The sequence below is a fragment of the Triturus cristatus genome, chromosome 3_2 (genome assembly GCF_964204655.1).
Source record: "Triturus cristatus chromosome 3_2, aTriCri1.1, whole genome shotgun sequence".
Taxonomy (NCBI): domain Eukaryota; kingdom Metazoa; phylum Chordata; class Amphibia; order Caudata; family Salamandridae; genus Triturus; species Triturus cristatus.
The window spans coordinates 1,029,448,026-1,029,469,182 of NC_140584.1; the positions used below are offsets into that span (position 1 = coordinate 1,029,448,026).

Genomic DNA, 21,157 nt, shown 5'->3' on the forward strand with positions numbered 1-21,157 from the left:
TTGCGCTTTTCCAGTCCCACAGCCTTTACGGTGTCCAATTCAGTTTTCATCTTGCTCATTTGGTCGTCCGCATGAGCTCCAAATAGCGATGATCCATTAAACGGCAAATTAAGAATTCTTTTCTGCGCATCTGGTTTGAGGCCCGTTAATCTGAGCCAGGCCGAACGGCGGGAGCAGATGCCATGGGAGTAGCCATGCGCGGCTAGGTCTGATGCATCCGCCGCTGCGCTTATTACTTGGTTGGCCACCAGTCTGCCTTCATGGAGGATCTCCGTGAAGTCCTGCCTGTCCTCCCTAGGCAATTTCTCCACGAATCTGGCCAGGGAATCCCATAGGGAGCGATCATACCTCCCCAGCAGGGCTGAAGCGCTAGCGACCTTCATGTTCGAGGCAGAGGTATTGCACATTCTCCTGCCGTAGGAGTCCATCAGCTTGCTGTCCTTCTCAGGGGGGACAGAAGCAGATACTGAGGCTGAGTGAGACTTCATGGCCGCCGCCACGATCACCGAATCCGCTGGCGGGTCCGCCCTCAAGAATAAAGGGTCCTCGGTCGGAGCCTTGTACTGCTTTGCTATTCTCGAGGGAACCGAGCCCGCTGTAGCCGGTGTAAGGAACGTGGCCATCGCTGGTTCTAACAATCCTGGCACCAACGGGAGCAGAGGTCTGGGAGCTGACCGATGGTGTAAAGTGTCAAAGATCACAGAAGTAGGTGCCTGAGGGACGTGCAGTGCGATGTTCAACTTCTGCGCCCCTCTACCCAGGACGTCCGAGAAAGTTATAATGTCATCCACCGGGGACACTCGCGATGGAGGCGTGGATGAAAAAGTAGGAGAGTAGTCCCGGACTGAGGATCTTGTGGATGAAGTCCCAGTGGACGACCTGGTGCGTCGCCTCTTGTGGGAGCGTTCGCTATGGTGAGCCCTTGATCCTGATCTGCGCTTGGACGGAGATCTTGGACGTTTTGGCGCAGTGCGACGGTCCCTGGAACGAGACCGGCGTGGTGAAATTGTCCTTGGATCCCTCGGAGGCGATTTACTCCTGCGCGGTGGGGAATACCTGCGGGAGTAGTCCGATCCCGGACTCCGACATGCGCCAGCGCCCACATCTCGTAACCAGCGCGGTGACAGTCCGAACCGCTCTGGAGCCTCGGGTGATCTTTCCGGAGATATTTGCACGATGTGCAGTCCCGGAGATGATGACTGTTCTCCTGGGGACCTCTCCGCGGGCGGTCCAGTTTTCGCCCTCGACGTCGACGACGTCTGCGTCACCATCGGCAAGTGTGAGGTATGCCGTTCTGGTCTCGATGGCGGTCTCGACGCCGATCGCGGAGACCTCGACGTCGATCTCCTCTTCTCTGGCACCTGACGTCGGCTAGATGACCTCGACGTCGGCCGTGTCATCGACGTCGACCTCTCTCGACGTCGACTGGGCGACTTTGACGTCGACCTCTCCTGCCGTCGACCGAGCGACTTTGACGTCGACCTCTCTCGACGTCGACTGGGCGATTTCGCCGTCGACCTCTCTCGACGTCGACTGGGCGACTTCGACGTTGACCTCTCTCGACGTCGACTGGGCGACTTCGACGTTGACCTCTCTCGACGTCGACTGGGCGACTTAGACGTTGACCTCTCTCGACGTCGACGTGGTGATCTTGACGTCGATCTTCCTCTCGACGTCGACCTTCTATGCCGCCGAGTGGGGGTAACCATCGACGGCGACCGGCCCACTCGCGGCGGAATGTACGTCGCCGCATCTCTCGACGTCGACCCCCTCGAGGGTGGCGGAGAGTGTCTCGACGTTGACGGAAGCCTCGACGTCGACGGAGACAGTCCAGATGTCACCGGACTAGCAGCCTTCGAGCCCGAAGGGCCGCCTCTCGACGCCGACTTACTTTTGCGCGGTGGAGACTCTCGATGGTGGGATGAATCCCTCGACGCCGAAGTTCTCTGCCTTTTCGCCGGCATCCTCGACGTCGACGGCGAACCTCTTGGACTCCTGGTCTTTTTGGAGCCCGGGGAGCTGGTATGTCGCCGTTTCTGTACTTGCGTAGCTGAAGAAGGTGGTCTTGATGAGGAATGCTCGCCTTCACGACGGCTTCGTTCCTTCTCCAGTCTTGCATGCAGTTTAATGCGCTCTCTGTCCCTCAGAGTGCGCTTTGAGAACTTCTGGCAGTGGGGACACTGGTCAGGATCGTGTTTTGATGGTAAACACACAATACACACCGAGTGTGGATCCGCCAGTGCCATTTTATTACCACAAGAAGGGCATTTCCTAAATAAAGTAGACATTCTGACTGGAAAAAATTGGAAAATTCACTGGAAACCAGCAGAATTAGCCCTTAAAAGCCAGAAAACGTCGAAAAAAGCTTGAAAAAGCGGTAATTCTAAATTTCAGTCAAAAAACTGAAGAGCTCAAGCTCCAGGATCCTCACAGAAGGAGCCGGAAAAAAGAACTGGCCCAACTGCCACCTGTAGTGCATCATGGGAGCAGGGGGTCACAGACAGGCCTTAAAGGCACGGTCCCCCTACTCTAATGCCTTAAAGGCAGGGTGTCAGTTTTCTTGGTTTCTTGATACTCTGCTGCAGCCTACTGGCGAATGCCTACAATTACATGTTGCTTTATGGAAATAAAGCAGTGCTGTGTTATAATTTGCCTGATGCTTCCTTTTTTCCTTACGGGTTACGGGGGCACTACTATGCAAAAATATGTAATTTACAGCATTGCCATGTTTTGAACATTATTAGGCTGCATTTATATGTTTTCACATATGTATATATATATGTATATATATGTATTTTCTATATGCTCCGGGATCCCGCACATGGGCGGGGATTATTCATAGATTAGGACTATTGATGAGTATCCCCTGGATGAGAATTTCCAGTACCCATTTGTCTGTAGTAGCAGACGGGTAGGAAATGTGAAAGACTCCCCCACCCCCCCACTAAACCCCCCCCCCCCCCCAACGGATGTTAAATGGTCAGGGGGAAGTGTAAGGAAGTCACTGGTGTGGGAGGGGGAGGCAAGTGTATTTGAGCATCTACCTCTACCATTGTTGCCTCTCTAACCCCCTCTAACCCCTCTTTAGTAACCCTTAGAGGCAGTGGGTTGATTGTTGCCTTTATATGTGGTGATGGTAGTATCTGAGGAGGTATTCTTAGATCCTCCGTGGTGGAAGGAGCGCCTAAAGCAACCACGTCCTGGTGTTAATTGAAGGGCTCCCATGGATTTGGCCACTTATGTCTTTCTTCATTTGTTCCAGTGAGGAGTCTACCACAGGGCAAAAGAGGTGTTCCTTATCGAATGGTGTGTTCTGTTCAGGATAGAAGTCTGAACCTTTGGTTTGAATCCGGAAATACGAAGCCAGGCATGCCTACATGAAAGGATGCTGGAGTTGACAGCTCTGGCAGCAGTGTCTGCAGCGTCTAGGGCGCACCGGATGGAATTATTAGAAATGAGCTGTCCCTCCCACACTAGGTCTTGCGCTTTGGACTTGTGCTAATCAGGTTGAAATTGGAGCAACTGCTCAATTTCATCCCAATGCGCCCTGTCGTACCTAGCGAACAGAGCTTGTGTATTGGAGATGCGCCAAAAGTTTGCAGCCTGTGAGGCTACCCTACCCTATTCCCCGAAGTGTCTATCAGCTTAGATTCTTTATCTGGGGGTGGAGCATCTCCTGTTTGCGAATTGGCCCTTTTGCAAGCGTTGGAAACCACCAAGTAATCCAATGGTAACTGCCCCTTTATGTATGCTGGATCAGAGGGTGCAGGCTTATACTTCTTATCTACCCTAGGGGTGAGGATACGTGCCACGACAAGGTCATTAAAAATATTGTCCAGATGCCTGATCATACCCTTAAGCATGGGAAGTGTGTCTTGAGGACCCTTGTGTGATGCTAAGACTCGAAAAGGAAATCCTCTTCTAGGGATTCCTTATGTAGCTGAACCCCATGATAGTTAGCAGCTCTACCCAGCAGTTCTATGTAACCTACACAGTCATCTGGTGGAGAAGGCTTGGTAGGGTACAGGTCAGGATCATTCCCTGTGGGGGGATTGGTGTAATAATCTGTCCAGGGTTCTGGCTCATTGTCCCCAGCCCCATCCCTATGCCCATCATCCTGATCTCCAGGCGTATTTAGTGGTGAGTGCTGAGGTGAAATTAGTGAAGGTTTAAACTGAGGAGAAGGAGGTGATGGAAAGGGAGGAGGACAAGGATTAGTACCAAAATGTTCCCTCTTTAAAGGAATGTGGTAGGTCTCTTCTGTCTCAGGTTTCCGTTTTATTGTCACTTTTGTGGTGATCTGTCCAGTAGTTTGGTGGATATATAGCTCCCTTTGTTTTGGATCCGTTTTGGAAGATAGAGCATCGAAATGTTGTTCTTTAGATGTAATCAGCAGAGTTTGTTTCTATGCCAAAGTTTGCGGTGCCGGTGTTTTGGATACCGAGGATTTCGGATCGAAAGCCGTTTTTGACATCGAAGGGGGAGGGGCAGAGCCTGTCTTTGACTTCGATCCTGAACCTTTCAGCTCGGTGCCAATCTTCGAACGGCTCTGTTCGGAGCCGGAAGCCTTTTGGATGTGTTTCGGTGCCGAGCCCAGGGGCGGGGCATCGGAAACATGTTCTCAGTGCCGACCGTGGCCCAGAGGTGGGGGTTGGACCAAAGCCTTCTTCTTGGACTGAGGTGGACTTTGGGGCCAGGGAGGATCTGTACTCATGGTGCGCTGCCCTTGCGGGATGTCTTCGTCCCCCTCGGAACCGTAGTCTGAGATGGAGATAGGGTCTATTGCATCAACGGCCTCTTGTTCCGAATCTTCTCCAAAGAGGTCTGGAATGGAACTTGTGTGTTGGCTCTGCATGTCGCTACGTCAAGCCCGACGGTCGCGAAACGTCTTTCTTGATCGGAAGGCTTTACACGCGTCGCAGTCCTGTTCTCTGTGCTCCGGCGACAAGCACAGGTTGCACACTTCATGGGAGTCGGTGCGCGGATATTTCGCGTGGCATCTAGGGAAGAATTTAAAGGGAGTCCATTCCATCACCTGCGAAGCAGACTGACACGGGTAGACCAGACAGCCTTTCACAAGCAACCCGATTGAAAGAGGTTTTTTAAAGTAAATACGATACACTGAGAATGGGATTACACGATCGAAAACAATACTGTCGAGGGTTGCTTGCGCACCGAGGGAAACCGGAGAAACGGTGTCGAACCAGAGCGTAGCAATTCACGTCCGGACTCGATGGTGGAAAAAAACTATCTAACAATGGAGTCTATGCCCATGCACATTATCACCGAAAGGAGGAGTCACCTACTTCGTTACTGGAAAGCCTTCAAGAAAAACAACTTGAAAACATCCGGACCCAACACTGGATGGCAGGAGTATGCAAAGCATGCAATCTACAGCTCACATGCCTCGAACATTACAGACCTGTTATTAATACATGCTTAGACTGACACAGGGTAAGTGTCTGAGAATCTGCCCATCAGTCAATCCTCGAAAGAGGCCATTCAAGGCTACACTCTTTCAGGCTTGGAGTGCCACATAAATTATGCAAAACCCGAAGCAGGGTACTCTGGGCAGTCCCAAAGTATGGGTGGAGAGCAGCTCCTTTCTACGGAGAAGCTCCTTTATACGGAGCACCCTACAACACCACCACCAACACTCTGAATCTGCTCACTTCAAATGTGTGTCTCAGTTCGGCGTGGATGGAACTTGCAAATCCTATGCTTAAATACTTTGGTGTAAACATGGTAAAAGGCTTTGTCACTCTCTAGCTCGGCATAGATGGCATTTTGCTAATCCTATGCTTAAAACCTCTGCTACAGAAGGAAACATTTAATGTGAACAGATTCAAAGTGTCGGTGGTGTTGTAGGGTACTTCATATAAAGGAGTTGCTTGCCACCTAAAAACTTGGGAACTACCCAGAGTTCCCTGCCTCCTTTTTTGCAAGGCTCCACCAAGTATGGCGTCTAATACATAAAATGTCTGCCCAGCATGCCTTTAGTCACAATTTTACTATGAAGGTTCAAAATAGTAAGTGTCATCCAAGACAAGTTTTCCTAGCTATGGTAAAAGACTGGTAAACTGTTAAAAACTCAACAGGGAAAAATGGCAACAGTAATCTCACTAGTCCCAAAACAAAACAATGTAAATATTCGAAATACCGCTCTATTAGATTAGTCTATTCTCTACCATATAACTACATGTATGTCATCATCCAGGTAGATAATATATTGGCTGTATGGTGATAAGAATACCCCATTTATATGCAAAGCCATGCAAGTAATCCCACAAACCATCAGCTATGCAGTCTGGTATTACTGCAGCATTGTCCCAACCATATCATCACCCCAGGTTCCTAGTGGTCCTAGAGTAACCCTTGTTTTTCCAGTAAAGACCACTAAAATCATCTGTACTCTTTCTACCTTCTCCACCAATAATTATCTATGGGGAGGGGTGTAACTCCTGTGCAGCTTGGTGTATCATCTTGCTCGAACACTAGCAGAGCCTCTTGCTACAGAAGCATATGGAAGACAGGTAAATTATGCAATTTACTTCCAAGCCTGATTTGTATGAGGTTGGACAGCCTTGCAGCTCCAATCATTGCATGTATTCCTGCAGCTTTCAGAGAATGGAAAATGTTGGTTCTCTGAATCGTTAGCATGACTAATATCACCTTGTAACTCTGAAGATAATGTTTGCAAAAAATATGCCAAACTTGTACACACACTGCTAGCAGTAACATATAAAATATTAGTTTTCAAGGCCCCCGAGCCGGACGCACACATGCTCTAAAGAGTTAGAGCTCACATGCTGGCATGCAATCAGGCACAACTTGTATGTAACAAGTATGTACTACGAGGAAAGCACCACCACTCACAAGGTGTAGCTCAGGCGAATAAGATTAATGTACCATACTTGAAAATGTTAAATTCCCAGTTCAGCTACATTGCCTATAACAACACTGCACACTTCCTGACATGCTAGTAAAAATAATGTTCTTACATACAACAAAATAGCAATGCTTCCAAACACTGGAATCCCCATCCCTGTTGCAAGTTATACAATGCACCAACACATAATCATATGCAGACATCTTTAGCCCTACAAATCTTACGAAAACAAGAAATAATTCTTCTTATCCTCAAAATGATAAACTCACTAGTAGAAGCCATTGTTCCAAAATCACTGAAATCTGTATGGATCACTCCCCTTCTATGACACCTGCGAGCTTGGGATCCTCCAAAACCTACGTCCAATACCGAAACTACAATCCTGAGGGAAAGATATTCAGAAACTACTACTTGCTGGGATTGACCGATTACTGATACGCAGCCACACAACGTTTTTAACTCTTTAAGCACAACAAACTTAAAACCTAGTCCTTGAAAAGGAAATCTGGATACGTTCATACATCTTACAACTGAAGCCAACCATCATACAGTGCCTACTGCAGTAGAACAAGCATTGGCAAAGCCAACAGAGCTTGCCCTTGAGACCCTTTGGCATTGTCAATGGTTTTTAGTCACATTGTACTTACTTTCCAGTGCTGTGCAGCATGGTTAAATAAGAATAAAAGTAGTTTAACACATTGCTGCTGTGTTATTTTTTAGACGTGGTGAAAAAGTGACACTGGTGTTTTTTTTTTTTTTTTAGCTTGCCAAACTGAGTTAAATCTGCAAATAGAAAGAAAAAAACTTCTCAAAAGGATTTTTGAAGCACAGGCGGGGGAGCAAAACTCATTAGCTTTGCCAAGGTTTGTTTATAAAGCACCAGATTGGAAATGCAGGCTTGGCCACAGGCAGTCAGTGAAGCACCTTTAAATGATCTGAGATGAAGCATCGAGCAGGTAGCCCGACAGCGATGCTTTAGTGCACAGCATGTGTTCTGTAATACCCCATGCTGCAAGCTGTTGGCTTCTCGGTATGAGCCCATCCAGGAGACTAAGATCAAACCGCTACCACAGTCATTACAGAAATAATGATGGCATAAATAACAGTTTTACGACAATCCAGTATTAAAAGCAAATTAACTTTCCAGTGCATCCCGATATAAAAACAGCAGGATGAAATTAAACTGTTAACCTGCTCAGCGAGTGCAGAGCATTGAAGAGCACTGAAAATGGATAGAGGTAGAGGGGACAGGAGTAGTACCTAACTCTGCTGGTCACAGTCCAGAGAAGAAGCCATCCCAAGCAGAAGGCTATCTGTTTTGTCTCAGTTTAATTTACAGCCTTAGCATTCATTCAAGTCGCACCACCCAGAAGGCGTAGGACATGCAAAAGAACCAAAGCTGTGAAGGAGAGATGCTCACAGCGAGAGAGAAACTTTGCAAAGTGGGAGACTCGGACGATCCTAGTGGTACATCTGCACATCAGGGTTTTTATAAGAGGAGCGGGGCAGAGGAATGAAAAACGGCGTGGGTACAGTCTTCCAGGAAGGAAAGCAGACACAAATGCAAATGTTTGAAATGATGGGACGAGAAACTGTTCCAAAGTGGTACTTCAATACAAGAGGATAAGAGCCAAACTACCTCCACGATAGAAAATCCTCCCGAGGTTGCCAACAGATGGAAGAGCTAGCTTAGTGCCACAAAGTGAACGGAAGCCTGCTTCAAAGGCATCTAAGAGACTGTTTTCCTCTATAAAGATTTAGAACTGGTAACTGACTTCCTTTTTCAAAAAAGGAAGAGAATAGATTGGCCTCAGGGATCATCCAGTAACGCATATTTAATGTAAAATCCGTGGTACAGCTATTGGCACTACCTCTCTCCTAAATATATTGTCCCTTCAGTTGAAGTAGGCCTGTGGCTGTCAACGAGCATTTTTAGTGATTTTCTTTTTATTTATTTTTGCTTTGAGCTTTTTTTTTTAAAGTTTTGAAAACGTTAGTAAAGCAAATTAAGTGGTTTGCAGACTGCAACTTTATTGCAATCACTGCTTTTGGTTAGTGCACTGTCTGAGCTCACTATGTGATCAGTTGCCCCTGAGTGCAAAAGGCTTCGATGGCTCCTTGTTGATAAAAGGTGGGTCCTGGTTGATGAACCGCACAATGGAGGCTGGAACGAAGAAGCTCTCCTCTTCTTCTGATCAAACGAAGCTCAGTGTGCAAACCACCAAAGTGTTTTCCTGTCAAGCAATGTAAACTTTTTCCTGAACAAAAGCGCGCCAACCGGCCTACAGCCTCAACAACACAGATGGATTTTGTTAATTACCCTGCAAGCATCTGTTCCTGGCATGTAGTGCTGTAGATTCACATGCTTTGCATACTCCTGCAATCTAGTATTGGGTCCGGATGTGTGCAAGTTGTTTTTCTTCGAAGAAGTGTTTCGAGTCATGAGGTAATGGGACTTCTCCTCTTGGTAATAGTGCGCAGGGGCATCAGTTCACAATTGTTTTCCCGCAAGAGGGTGAGAATGGTGTATAGGTAAGTATTAATCAGTAAAGAGATGCCCATGCATATGAAAGTATAGATAACTGCAACGACCAAAGGTGTCCGGGGAGGAGGGTGGGCGCATGTGAATCTACAGCACTACATGCCAAGAACAGATGCTTACAGTGTAAGTAACATAATCCATTTGAGGCATGTGTGGCTGTAGATACACATGCTTTGCATAGACTGTATAGCAGTGTCCTCCGAAAGCGGCGGCTAACCAGTGGACATTACAGTTGTTTAAAAAAGTGTACAAAGCACTGCCTGTCCTACATTAGCTTGTTGGCGTGCTAGAACATCCACACATTAGTGCTAAATGAAAGGGTGTGGTGTAGACCATGTAGCTGCTTTACATACAAATGTCAGCTATGGGGACGTTGCCTTAGAAAGTCATAGGTGCCCCAATTTTATGAGTAGGATGTGCTCTTGGGGTAGACAACATTCGTTGATGTAGCATTTTTTAATACATTTTACAATCCTTCTGGAAATTCCTGATTTTGAAATTTGCTTCCGTTTATGATGGGGTGCAAAAGCAACGAAGTTGTGTCTTTCGTCCATCATCATAATACATTAATGCTCTTATGACATCTAGTGTATGCAGAGCTTTTTGCCACAGAATGTGGTTGAGGGAAGGAAACAAGTAGTTCAACCGATTAGTTAACGTGGAAAGGGACACTACCTTTGGAAGGCATTTTGGGTTGGTACGAAGAACCACCCTATCCCAATGTATTTGGAAAAATGTTTTCTAAAGTTAGTGCCTGAAGCGCACTGTCATGCCTTAGTGAAATGATGGCAACTAAGAAAGCAACCTTCCAAGAAAGACATTGGAGGGGGCAATTGTGTAATGGTTCAAAGGGTGGACCCATAAGTCTTGTGAGAACATTATTAAGATTCCATGTAGGTGCAGGTGGGACGCTGGGTGATAGGACTCTCTTAGGACCTTCCATGAAAGCCTTTATAACTGGCACTTTGAAAACGGAGAAGTGTCTCCTGTTTTGTAGATAGGCAGCTACTTGCACAAGATGTGGCAGTATGGAACTCTAAGCAAGGCCAGAGCGCTGTAAATGCAAGAGGTAACAAATAATGCTTTGTACAGATGCATTGAGTGGATATATTCTTTGGTTACAACACTAAAAGTAAAATACAAATATTTTCCATTTGGTTGCATAACAACCTCTAGTGGTAGCTTTATGTGCTTCCCTAAGCATGGTCATGCATTCTGGTGGCAAATTTAGATACCCAAATCCTATGATTTGAGGTGCCAAATCACAAGGTTTAGCTCCCTTGGGTTTGGATGTCCGAGTTCACCACAGTTGTGAGTGAGAAGATCTGGGTTGAGGCATAGCTTCTCGTGTGGAACTACTGAAAGTTCAAGTAGTGTGGTGAATCGGAGTTGACGAGCCCATGTAGAAGCTATCAGAATGAAGTTGAGAGACATTTGCCTAAGCCTCAGAACCAGAAATGGAAGAAGAAGAAGAGGCGGAAAGGAGTAGGCAAATATCCCTGACCAATTCATCCATAGCGCATTGCCTTTGGATAGAGGGTGTGGGAACCGGGAGGCGAAGTTTGGGCATTTAACATTCTCTGAGGTCACGAAGAGGACTATTTGTGGAAAACCCCAGTTGTGGAAGTATGAGATGAGGACTTGGGGGTGGAGTTCCCACTCGTGGACTTGTTGCCACATCCTGCTAAGGAGATCGGCAAAATCGCCTGTGCCCGGAATACGTTACGCTAACAGACCATTGATGAATGAGAGGCTTCTGAATTTCAACATGCATGGGAAAAAAACGTGTTTGAAAACTATACAGAGGGTAGAGTGGATTACACACCGAAAGGATGCCAAAAATGGTCTTAAACCAGAGCGCCGTAATACATGCCCGAACCAGATGGCGAAAAGAAAATATTGGAGCCGATGCCCATGAGAACTATTACCAAGAGGAGGAGTCACCCTACCTCGTATCTTGAAAAACTTCTTCGAAGAAAAACAACTTGCACACATCTGGACCCAACACCAGATGGCAGGAGTATACAAAGCATTTGTATCTACAGCCACACATGCCTCAAACGTATATTTGGATCTTTTTAAGGTTAAAATGTTGAGGAGGTAGATACTGGAGAGGTTTTTGTTTTGTAAAAATTGGTTCAGTAATTTGGGATGTATATTTTGAAGAAGGAGAAAAGCAATGTTTGAAGGATTTTTAATTTGTTATATTTGAACAGTCTGGTCCTCAAATAAACTATGGGCTGAGATCGCTGGATTCTATAAAAGTACTATTTAAGTTCTTTTGTTACCATGGTGCACTGCCAGTGAGTGGGCTCACAAACTATTGGGTGAACTGGAAAAAACGCAGGAAGACAAGCAATGCAAAGAGTATGTCCTAAAGACCTTCAGAACCATCTTAAATTATTTCGACCAGGAACACAAAATAGATGCAACAACAGTTCGGAAAAGCAAAGGATGGGCGGACAAGAAAAAGAGGAACTGAGTAAATGGCCACTACGGTCTAGATTAGAGACACAAAATACACAAATGCCGCTGCAATAACATGAATGAACTGCAAAATCTTTTTAACTGTTCCAGGGATCTGGCCAACCACAAAGTAAAAACTCAATAAGTTCAACACTTTGCCCAAAAAAAATGTGAAGACAAAAATACATCAGATAAATATGAAAAATACATGCTTAAGTTTTGCTAAAATGTGCTTACCGCCTTGAGTCATTTGAAAAGGAAAATGAAGATACACCAGCCGTATGACCTTTCAGATCGAAAGCCCTTGCCACTTCTTGGAAGTCACCAGATTTACTGAAGCATACCTCCCACACCTTCACATCAGGGGTAAACCCACAGGATGCTACAAACCTAATGAGGAATATTATAGTATTTAGGTAGAGCAAAGTCTGCTGTCCAGAGAAACACAAAATTATCACTCTTCGTCCTTAAGAAGAATCATCCCTCAGTATTGCATCTGATTGTACAGTTTGATGAAACATCTCACAAAGGCTACAATACAGAATTCAGAAGTCTCAAGCAGAGAACACTAATAAGTATAGGACTCACCTTCCGCAGGGTGATACTGCTGCATACGCGTTAGTCATTTGATTGGTATTGATGTTTGCCAACACTTCGCCTTTGAGGTCCCACACAAAGATGTTGGTGTCACTTGAAGCTGTCATGATAAACTTCCCTGGCAAAAAACAAATATAGAATATAATGTGAAAAATGCATAAGAAAAGATTGCATACTTTCATCTGTTAACTAAACTAATTGCAAACAATCCCTCAGGTATCAGAGCATTACCTGTTTGAGAACAAATACAGCAGCAAGAGCCATAAGCTTTTAGATTGAGGATAAGTGCAGAGCTCCAGGATCAAAACCCACAATCTAGGCATCACTATTAATCTTTGCCAACTGCGAAGCATCTAATAGACAAAGCATAGAACCCGGAACTCCCATTTAGCATGCAAATACTTTTCCATGAGACTTCTACAGTCAGTTGACAAGTAACCAAAAAACCCTTTTAGAAGTAGGTGAACTGAGTCCTCTCACCACCCTGCCTTAGACCACCTGCTAAGATTTTTGACAATTGCACCAGTTACAAAACATTAAAACTATTCTTTACAATTTTACTGTGAAGGTTATTGATATGGTACAGATTTAAGAACAGGTACAAATATGTGCCACACTTCAGCACGGTATGTAGGAGGAGGTAGAATCCTCTACTAACCAATGTTTTGATTTGTGTTTTCATCATTATTTCATCTAAATCACTATTCAACATTTTGCTTCTAAGCGAACAACAGTTCTTTGCCTAAAGAGTGAGATCTGCAACGTAAGAGCTTGATAAGCTAGAGACTTCTAAGAACACAATTCAGGCCGGAACACCATCATTTACAAGCAAGATGTCCACTGTAGGCGCAGTCCCACCGCTTGCTAACAAACCTGGTAACAAACGCTAGACTCAAATACTTCTCAATCAGAGTTCAAGTCACATTAAAGACTACCATGCCATTCTCCAGGGTACTAAACACTTTTGCATGGCCGTTTGTGCACTTTCTGCAAGAGTAGCAAAACCACAATCCTGGCTCTCACCACCGATCTTTTCTTGTTTAAGTACAAGAACCAACAGTTCTACATTAAAAAAACCTGCCTTAAGGTATTTAAGGAAATGTTCATTTTGAAGGTGTTAATTGGTTTCCATGTCAATCAACTTGTTGTTTAGGGATAATTAATCATTTCTGGCAGAGAAGACCCAACCGTTCCTTGATCATCAAAATAGGATTCAAGTTTCAGGTTGATATTATCGCTGAAAGTCATGGATCTAACACAGGCCAGGCAATTTGGATAGGTTACACCCTTTTGCAGCCCTCTGCCATAACAAGACATTTCTGCGTATTGCAAGCAGATGGATAGTGGATAAAGATGCACTCCATGTTTGAGAGCCCCTTCTGGCTAGCTTGAAAAGAGCAACATGGCAGACATGTCACAGGTTCATAAAGCAATATTGCTTGCTAAGGAGAAATATAGGTTGGAAAAGTGATGCTTAGGGAAATTATTCAGTAAGCTGAGCCTTAATCCACTCTTGCCTTTTTACTATTGAATTGCTGTACATCTATGAAAGACCTATTGCGGGACAATCAAAGTTCACTTGTATGAAACGACAGTCCTCCAGCATTGGTACCTTTCACACACAGTTTGACACAAGAACCTCCCTCCCTCCCTCCCTCCCTGTGTTCTCTAGGACACTTTTTTCTGCTCACTTGTGCCATGAAGAAGTGAGAGTTGGTGCCACCAAAGGGAGTGGTATACATAGCCTATCCATACCATTTGTTCAAGTACAAACACAAACAATGAAGTGGATTAGATACGGTTGTGGATTAAATGTGTTTTAATACTGGTCTGTAAAACATATCTGTGGAGATTCCCAGTGAAGAATGAATAAATAAACCCATAGAAATCAATGCAGGATCCAGTGCTGCAGACACCATTTTCAGCAGTCAGCTTTGATCAAGGAGGAGACACTTTTCAGGTGAAGCATCAATTCAGATGTGAAAACCATAAACCAGTGCATTCAGGCAGGAAGCATTTCAGGGGGCAGAACTGCTAGGAAGGAGTGGTGTGAGCTGCAAAGGAGCCGGTGATCAGACTGTAAATTCTATAGGAGTAGAGTGAACAGATGGACGCCTCGGTCACCATTCCAGTTCTGCATTTTCCTTTTACCAACCCATGTTCCATAGGTTTGCTTCATTCGTTCAAAAGAACTGAACAAACGCCTAAACTTCCATACTCGGTTAGATTAAAGCTCAGGACTATTGTGAGGAGTGGGTTGCTAGTCTTAGTGTGTGGTGACCTGAAAGTCCGGGTAGGACCTATTGTGCTTTAAATAGTGTGATACATCTGGTCAATGTAGGGGTGCTGAAGCCCGCCCGGGAGCGTGTGTGGGGGGTGTAGATATCCACAAGACATCTAATCAGCATTTTAGTTCGGAATCAGTCTGTGCCTATAATTGCTGCAATGTTAGTTTATATTAGTGTTTGCGTATTATCCGAGGAAAATCACATTCACCAACCAAGGCCTTTATGTGCAACACAAAAACCTGAATCGCCTGTGTGGGGTTCTCAGATAACTGGAAATGATAAATGGAAGGGGGATACGATAGTTATGCGAGACTTGGTCTGTGAACACTTTAGCGTATAAACAGACAGTAGGCCAGCACGGCAAATATGGAACAAAGCGTGTCCAACTGATTTCTCATTGTGAGAAAGTGTCCCTTTTTACGTGGTCACCCCCATTTATTTTAGACTGATGCTCTGTTTGTTTTTGACTCTGTGCACTGCGACACTCCTGTCCAGACTCCATTGCATGTGCTTTGACCCTTAAAACATGGTTAAATTGGCTAACTCCCAAGTGCCTTATTTAGCTTTCCTATAAGGCCACAGTGTATGGTATAGACTGCAGATCTATGGAATATAAAGTTAAATGTCACCTATGGCCTGCTGCACTTATTGTGCCATCCACTAATGTGACAATTAAAACATGGCTTGAGGCCTATCATGTGTAGCCTGACAGTAGCAGCTGCCCACAAGGTAAATGGCATAATATTTAAGAGTGGACCATGTTTAATATTAGAAATGGCATGTCTTGCCAGTGACTACGCCAAAATCACAGTTACTGGTCTGGCTGTAACTGGCACACAAGAAAAGGCAAAGTATAAATTATACACTTTAACCTACTACTTAACTACAAAATTAACTTGGCCTCTTGTCTTCTACGGAAACCCCACTGGCTTACTGTGGAGGACAGAATTCACTTTAAAGCCTTATGCTATGTGCACAGAGCAAGATCATGGGCTGGCCCACAATATCTGCATGAATTTGTTAGAGCTTACAAACCTTCCCGTTCCCTCCACTTCTGTGAACTTTCCTTGGGTGTTGTACCCATAGTCAAACGCGCATGTATGGGAGGCCGGTCTTTTGCATTTCAGGGCACCAATCTGTGGAACGCCCTCCCAGAGCCTCAAAGAAGTTATCCCTCGCTGACTATCTTTCGAAGACAGCTGAAGACCTGGATGTTCTGAGCTAGCGAAACCTGGATAGACCCAATGGGGTTGCTGTGCGCTATATAAAACTTCTTAATAATAAAGGACTTAACATGTACCAGCTACAGACCTACTTTAAATTTTATACTTATAAAAAAAAATCCAATCTAATGGTGAAGTCGGATTTTTATTAAATACATTGAAAATGTAACAGTTAGAAAGTTACCTTTACCCTGCCTGAAGATGCTGGAGGCTCATTTTCATTAGCGTGAAAGAGGAGTGAAAACTGTTCTCAAAGTAGACAATACCCGACGGTGAGGAGGTGTTTTCTTCCCTTTGCAGGCCAGTAAAGGAGGACCCAGGAACGCCATTAACTTCAAAGCCTTTTCCCCCATAGTCAGGTTGGCACCAAACCCAATGGGAGAAAAACTGTCCCCAGAACTGGGTTTGAGTTACCAGGGAGGAAGGTACTGCTCATTACCCATGCCACACTTCTGGGTGGCACAAAGGCTGTGCACAAGGGATAAACAGTTTTCCCATCTTAAATTTTGAGTGTAAGGGGGACTGTGCGATTCTGAAGACTATGAACACAGGGAAAGAGGACTTTCCTGTGTCGTAGGGGCTTGAGAGGATTTTACACGCAGGAGTACGTCCTCCCATGTAATCACTAAACCACAATAAATACTCCTAACAGTGTGAACGGAGTCCAAGTAACCAGGACTCAGAGCAACGGAGAAGTCACCTGATGAAGAGATGAACCTATACCCACTAGGGAGTGGGGAAGGAAAGCAGTTCCTTTTGTTTTAGTTATCCTCACACACCCTAGCGGTGTCATGCTTCATCATCGGGTCACCCTGACGCCTACAAGTCAGGGTGGGCTCGACCGTTTTCCAGGGAGCTCTTGGTGATATTTCGGCCACGGGGAGTATAAGAGATAAAAACCAGAGACAGATCCCGGTATCCCTTTATTGGTGGATCTGTCAAGGATGTTAAAAAACAAGTAAAATAGAGTCAATGGGAGTATTATGGTCCTATGACCCTAATGCCAACATGTTTCTGTCCAGATAAGGCCGTAAAGGTCCCAGACTTTCATCAGGGCATGAGAAACAATCCTCCCAGGAAGGATACAGAGGATGGTGGTCCCTATCCTACTGTTTTTTATATATAAGGGCAGGTAGCTGCTCCTTATGACAGAGTATACAGATAATTTATCTGATGTTAAAGCAATGTCTCCATCTGAAAAGGACAAAAAGACACAACATACAAATTCATAGTGTATCATATATATACAAGATAATGCTTCCCAATGTGTAGTGACCGCTAATGAACCAGTGAAAACTGTGGTATGCTGCAGTCAAATTCTCAAAATGGTATGTGAAACTATCATCACATAACGTTACCACTCAGGCTAAATCGTGAGACTGGTGTGGTGGCAAAATAATTCGCATGCTGTCTCTATACACGAGTTTTGTGTGTGCTCAGTCTCTGGACTGTGGGATTGTTTGCATTAGCGTAAATAAAAACTACTGAAAAAGTGGGTAGAGTTGCCCCAAGGAATTTTACGCCATTGGTTAGGGAATGTCCAGGCGTCATCTAAATCTAACCATGCATAAATATGGCCGCTCCTGAGAACACTTTCTTGACCTGCAGAAGATCAGAAGAGGACTGGACATGCTGTCTGTGACATGGGAGGAGCCCTGAAGGACTGGACCTGCTCCCTCTTGTACAAAGGACAAAGAAGTGGACTCAAAGGGTCAGTTGACTGACCTCTTGTGTGGCTACAGGGACACACCAAGCTGCAAGAGACCTTTTCCTTGAAGTGCCTAGCAACTGGGTCTAAACTGGATTTTGCTATTGGCCTCTAGCTGGCATCCTGAGAGTCCAAGTGCCGGTCCTGATGTCCTGGGATCTCAAAGGCGTACTGTGGTTGTTGGGCACAAGCAGAGCCACAGCATCAGACTGAATTTCAGCTGCGTCCCGGTCAAGGCTTACAGCACCTCCCAAAAAAACAGAGTCCAATTCTGCATTGTGACTTGGAAGATTTTCAGCGCGATATCTCCAAAGCTACAGAAGGACCAATCTGCTTCAAGTATCCGGCCTTCGGTTCCACTGTGACAGCCACTGTTTCAGTGGCAGCATGCCTAGAGAGGATTTTTCTTGTGAATTGGGACTTAGAAACTTTTTTGACCTCCAGACTTTTCACCAAGACCAATCGCTTTGATGCATTCAACTGGGGCTCTATCACGGTCGGCCTCAAGTGTCACCTACGTCGCGGTCTACTGCTTTCATAGGCTATCATTGGCACTTTTGCGGTTCCACATATTGGATTGTTGTCGTTTTAGAGTCATTTTTCTTATTACAGTTTTCTGGTTTTATATATAGAAGGTTTTTTTATTTTGTGTTGTGTATTTTACTTTTTTAGTACTTCTAAATGCTTTACACACTTTCTCTAAGTTATGCCTGTCTGCTCTGTGCCATTGCTACCTTTGGTTCAGCTTAGGTTTATATTACTAAAACTATTAACCTGACCTAGCAAATGTGTGAATGTATTACCTGTGATGAACTCCCATTCACCCCAACTAATAATCCACTTTCTTATACCCAATCACTCAATGCCAAAAAGTTTATTTATGCCCTCAAATGGCAAAAAGAAAAATATAAAGGATGGAGTCCAGCAAGAAAGATTAGAAGATGTGAATGGAGGGGATTGAACGGAGCTGTGCAGAAATCACAGTCAGAATGAAAGATAAATGGGAACATTTTACAAAGCAAAGGAGTAAGAAATACATTGATTTCCTACTAAGGCCCTGCTGACACAAAAAGAGGTACATTTCAGGCCGGAGTTGTGTAATTATAAGACCACTCTATTTTCCCCTATCAGTTTTTAGCAGTAAAAAACAGGCCTGCTAAAAGGTAAAATATTTGCTATTCAATGTGTTACATGCAGATGCGCACGTTATGCTTCTTTTCTAATGGAAAAACATGGAATAGGAGGAATTTACAGGGTGCAGTTAATACCTCACTACGATGTGGCCCACTTGTAAAACCATGATCTCTTGACTTGGTAAGAGTATTCTGCATCATTCAGAAACTCTGTCCATCACCACCCCCTTTTTCCCAAATCGATTTTATCCACACTCAGTGTGGGAGGGTATGCTCAGACGTGAGTCCCTTGCTCATTGCACCATCAGGATTCAGGCAAGCCGGGCCGACGAAGGCTGTGATGCCAGAAACCGGTCCCCGGAAGCTTGTTTCCTTCCCAGTATAAGAATTGGCTTGGTAGTTTGGTTTGCCCTGTTCCCATCATGCACTGGGACAGGTACAGACTAATTTGCATGTAGCCAGGTTCTGAGCTGGGATGGTGCAGTGAGCTAAAAAACGGTGATGGATTAAAACCATGATCTCTTGACTTGGTAAGAGTATTCTGCATCATTCAGAAACTCTGTCCATCACCACCCCCCTTTTCCCAAATCGATTTTATCCACACTCAGTGTGGGAGGGTATGCTCAGACGTGAGTCCCTTGCTCATTGCACCATCAGGATTCAGGCAAGCCGGGCCGACGAAGGCTGTGATGCCAGAAACCGGTCCCCGGAAGCTTGTTTCCTTCCCAGTATAAGAATTGGCTTGGTAGTTTGGTTTGCCCTGTTCCCATCATGCACTGGGACAGGTACAGACTAATTTGCATGTAGCCAGGTTCTGAGCTGGGATGGTGCAGTGAGCTAAAAAACGGTGATGGATTAAAACCATGATCTCTTGACTTGGTAAGAGTATTCTGCATCATTCAGAAACTCTGTCCATCACCACCCCCCTTTTCCCAAATCGATTTTATCCACACTCAGTGTGGGAGGGTATGCTCAGACGTGAGTCCCTTGCTCATTGCACCATCAGGATTCAGGCAAGCCGGGCCGACGAAGGCTGTGATGCCAGAAACCGGTCCCCGGAAGCTTGTTTCCTTCCCAGTATAAGAATTGGCTTGGTAGTTTGGTTTGCCCTGTTCCCATCATGCACTGGGACAGGTACAGACTAATTTGCATGTAGCCAGGTTCTGAGCTGGGATGGTGCAGTGAGCTAAAAAACGGTGATGGATTAAAACCATGATCTCTTGACTTGGTAAGAGTATTCTGCATCATTCAGAAACTCTGTCCATCACCACCCCCTTTTTCCCAAATCGATTTTATCCACACTCAGTGTGGGAGGGTATGCTCAGACGTGAGTCCCTTGCTCATTGCACCATCAGGATTCAGGCAAGCCGGGCCGACGAAGGCTGTGATGCCAGAAACCGGTCCCCGGAAGCTTGTTTCCTTCCCAGTATAAGAATTGGCTTGGTAGTTTGGTTTGCCCTGTTCCCATCATGCACTGGGACAGGTACAGACTAATTTGCATGTAGCCAGGTTCTGAGCTGGGATGGTGCAGTGAGCTAAAAAACGGTGATGGATTAAAACCATGATCTCTTGACTTGGTAAGAGTATTCTGCATCATTCAGAAACTCTGTCCATCACCACCCCCTTTTTCCCAAATCGATTTTATCCACACTCAGTGTGGGAGGGTATGCTCAGACGTGAGTCCCTTGCTCATTGCACCATCAGGATTCAGGCAAGCCGGGCCGACGAAGGCTGTGATGCCAGAAACCGGTCCCCGGAAGCTTGTTTCCTTCCCAGTATAAGAATTGGCTTGGTAGTTTGGTTTGCCCTGTTCCCATCATGCACTGGGACAGGTACAGACTAATTTGCATGTAGCCAGGTTCTGAGCTGGGATGGTGCAGTGAGCTAAAAAACGGTGATGGATTAAAACCATGATCTCTTGACTTGGTAAGAGTATTCTGCATCATTCAGAAACTCTGTCCATCACCACCCCCTTTTTCCCAAATCGATTTTATCCACACTCAGTGTGGGAGGGTATGCTCAGACGTGAGTCCCTTGCTCATTGCACCATCAGGATTCAGGCAAGCCGGGCCGACGAAGGCTGTGATGCCAGAAACCGGTCCCCGGAAGCTTGTTTCCTTCCCAGTATAAGAATTGGCTTGGTAGCTTGGTTTGCCCTGTTCCCATCATGCACTGGGACAGGTACAGACTAATTTGCATGTAGCCAGGTTCTGAGCTGGGATGGTGCAGTGAGCTAAAAAACGGTGATGGATTAAAACCATGATCTCTTGACTTGGTAAGAGTATTCTGCATCATTCAGAAACTCTGTCCA

General features: G+C 45.3%; 1 protein-coding gene across 1 annotated transcript in view; it reads right to left on the reverse strand.

Annotated features, from left to right (window-relative positions):
- Positions 1-21,157, reverse strand: part of TBL2 (transducin beta like 2) — a 114,234-nt gene that overhangs the window by 13,525 nt on the left and 79,552 nt on the right. Inside the window, exons 5-6 of the mRNA XM_085649670.1 lie at positions 12,486-12,612; positions 12,135-12,287 (exon numbers count right to left, since the gene is read on the reverse strand). Of these exons, the coding sequence (XP_085505796.1) occupies positions 12,135-12,287; positions 12,486-12,612 (280 nt within the window). The remainder of the gene's footprint in view (positions 1-12,134; positions 12,288-12,485; positions 12,613-21,157) is intronic.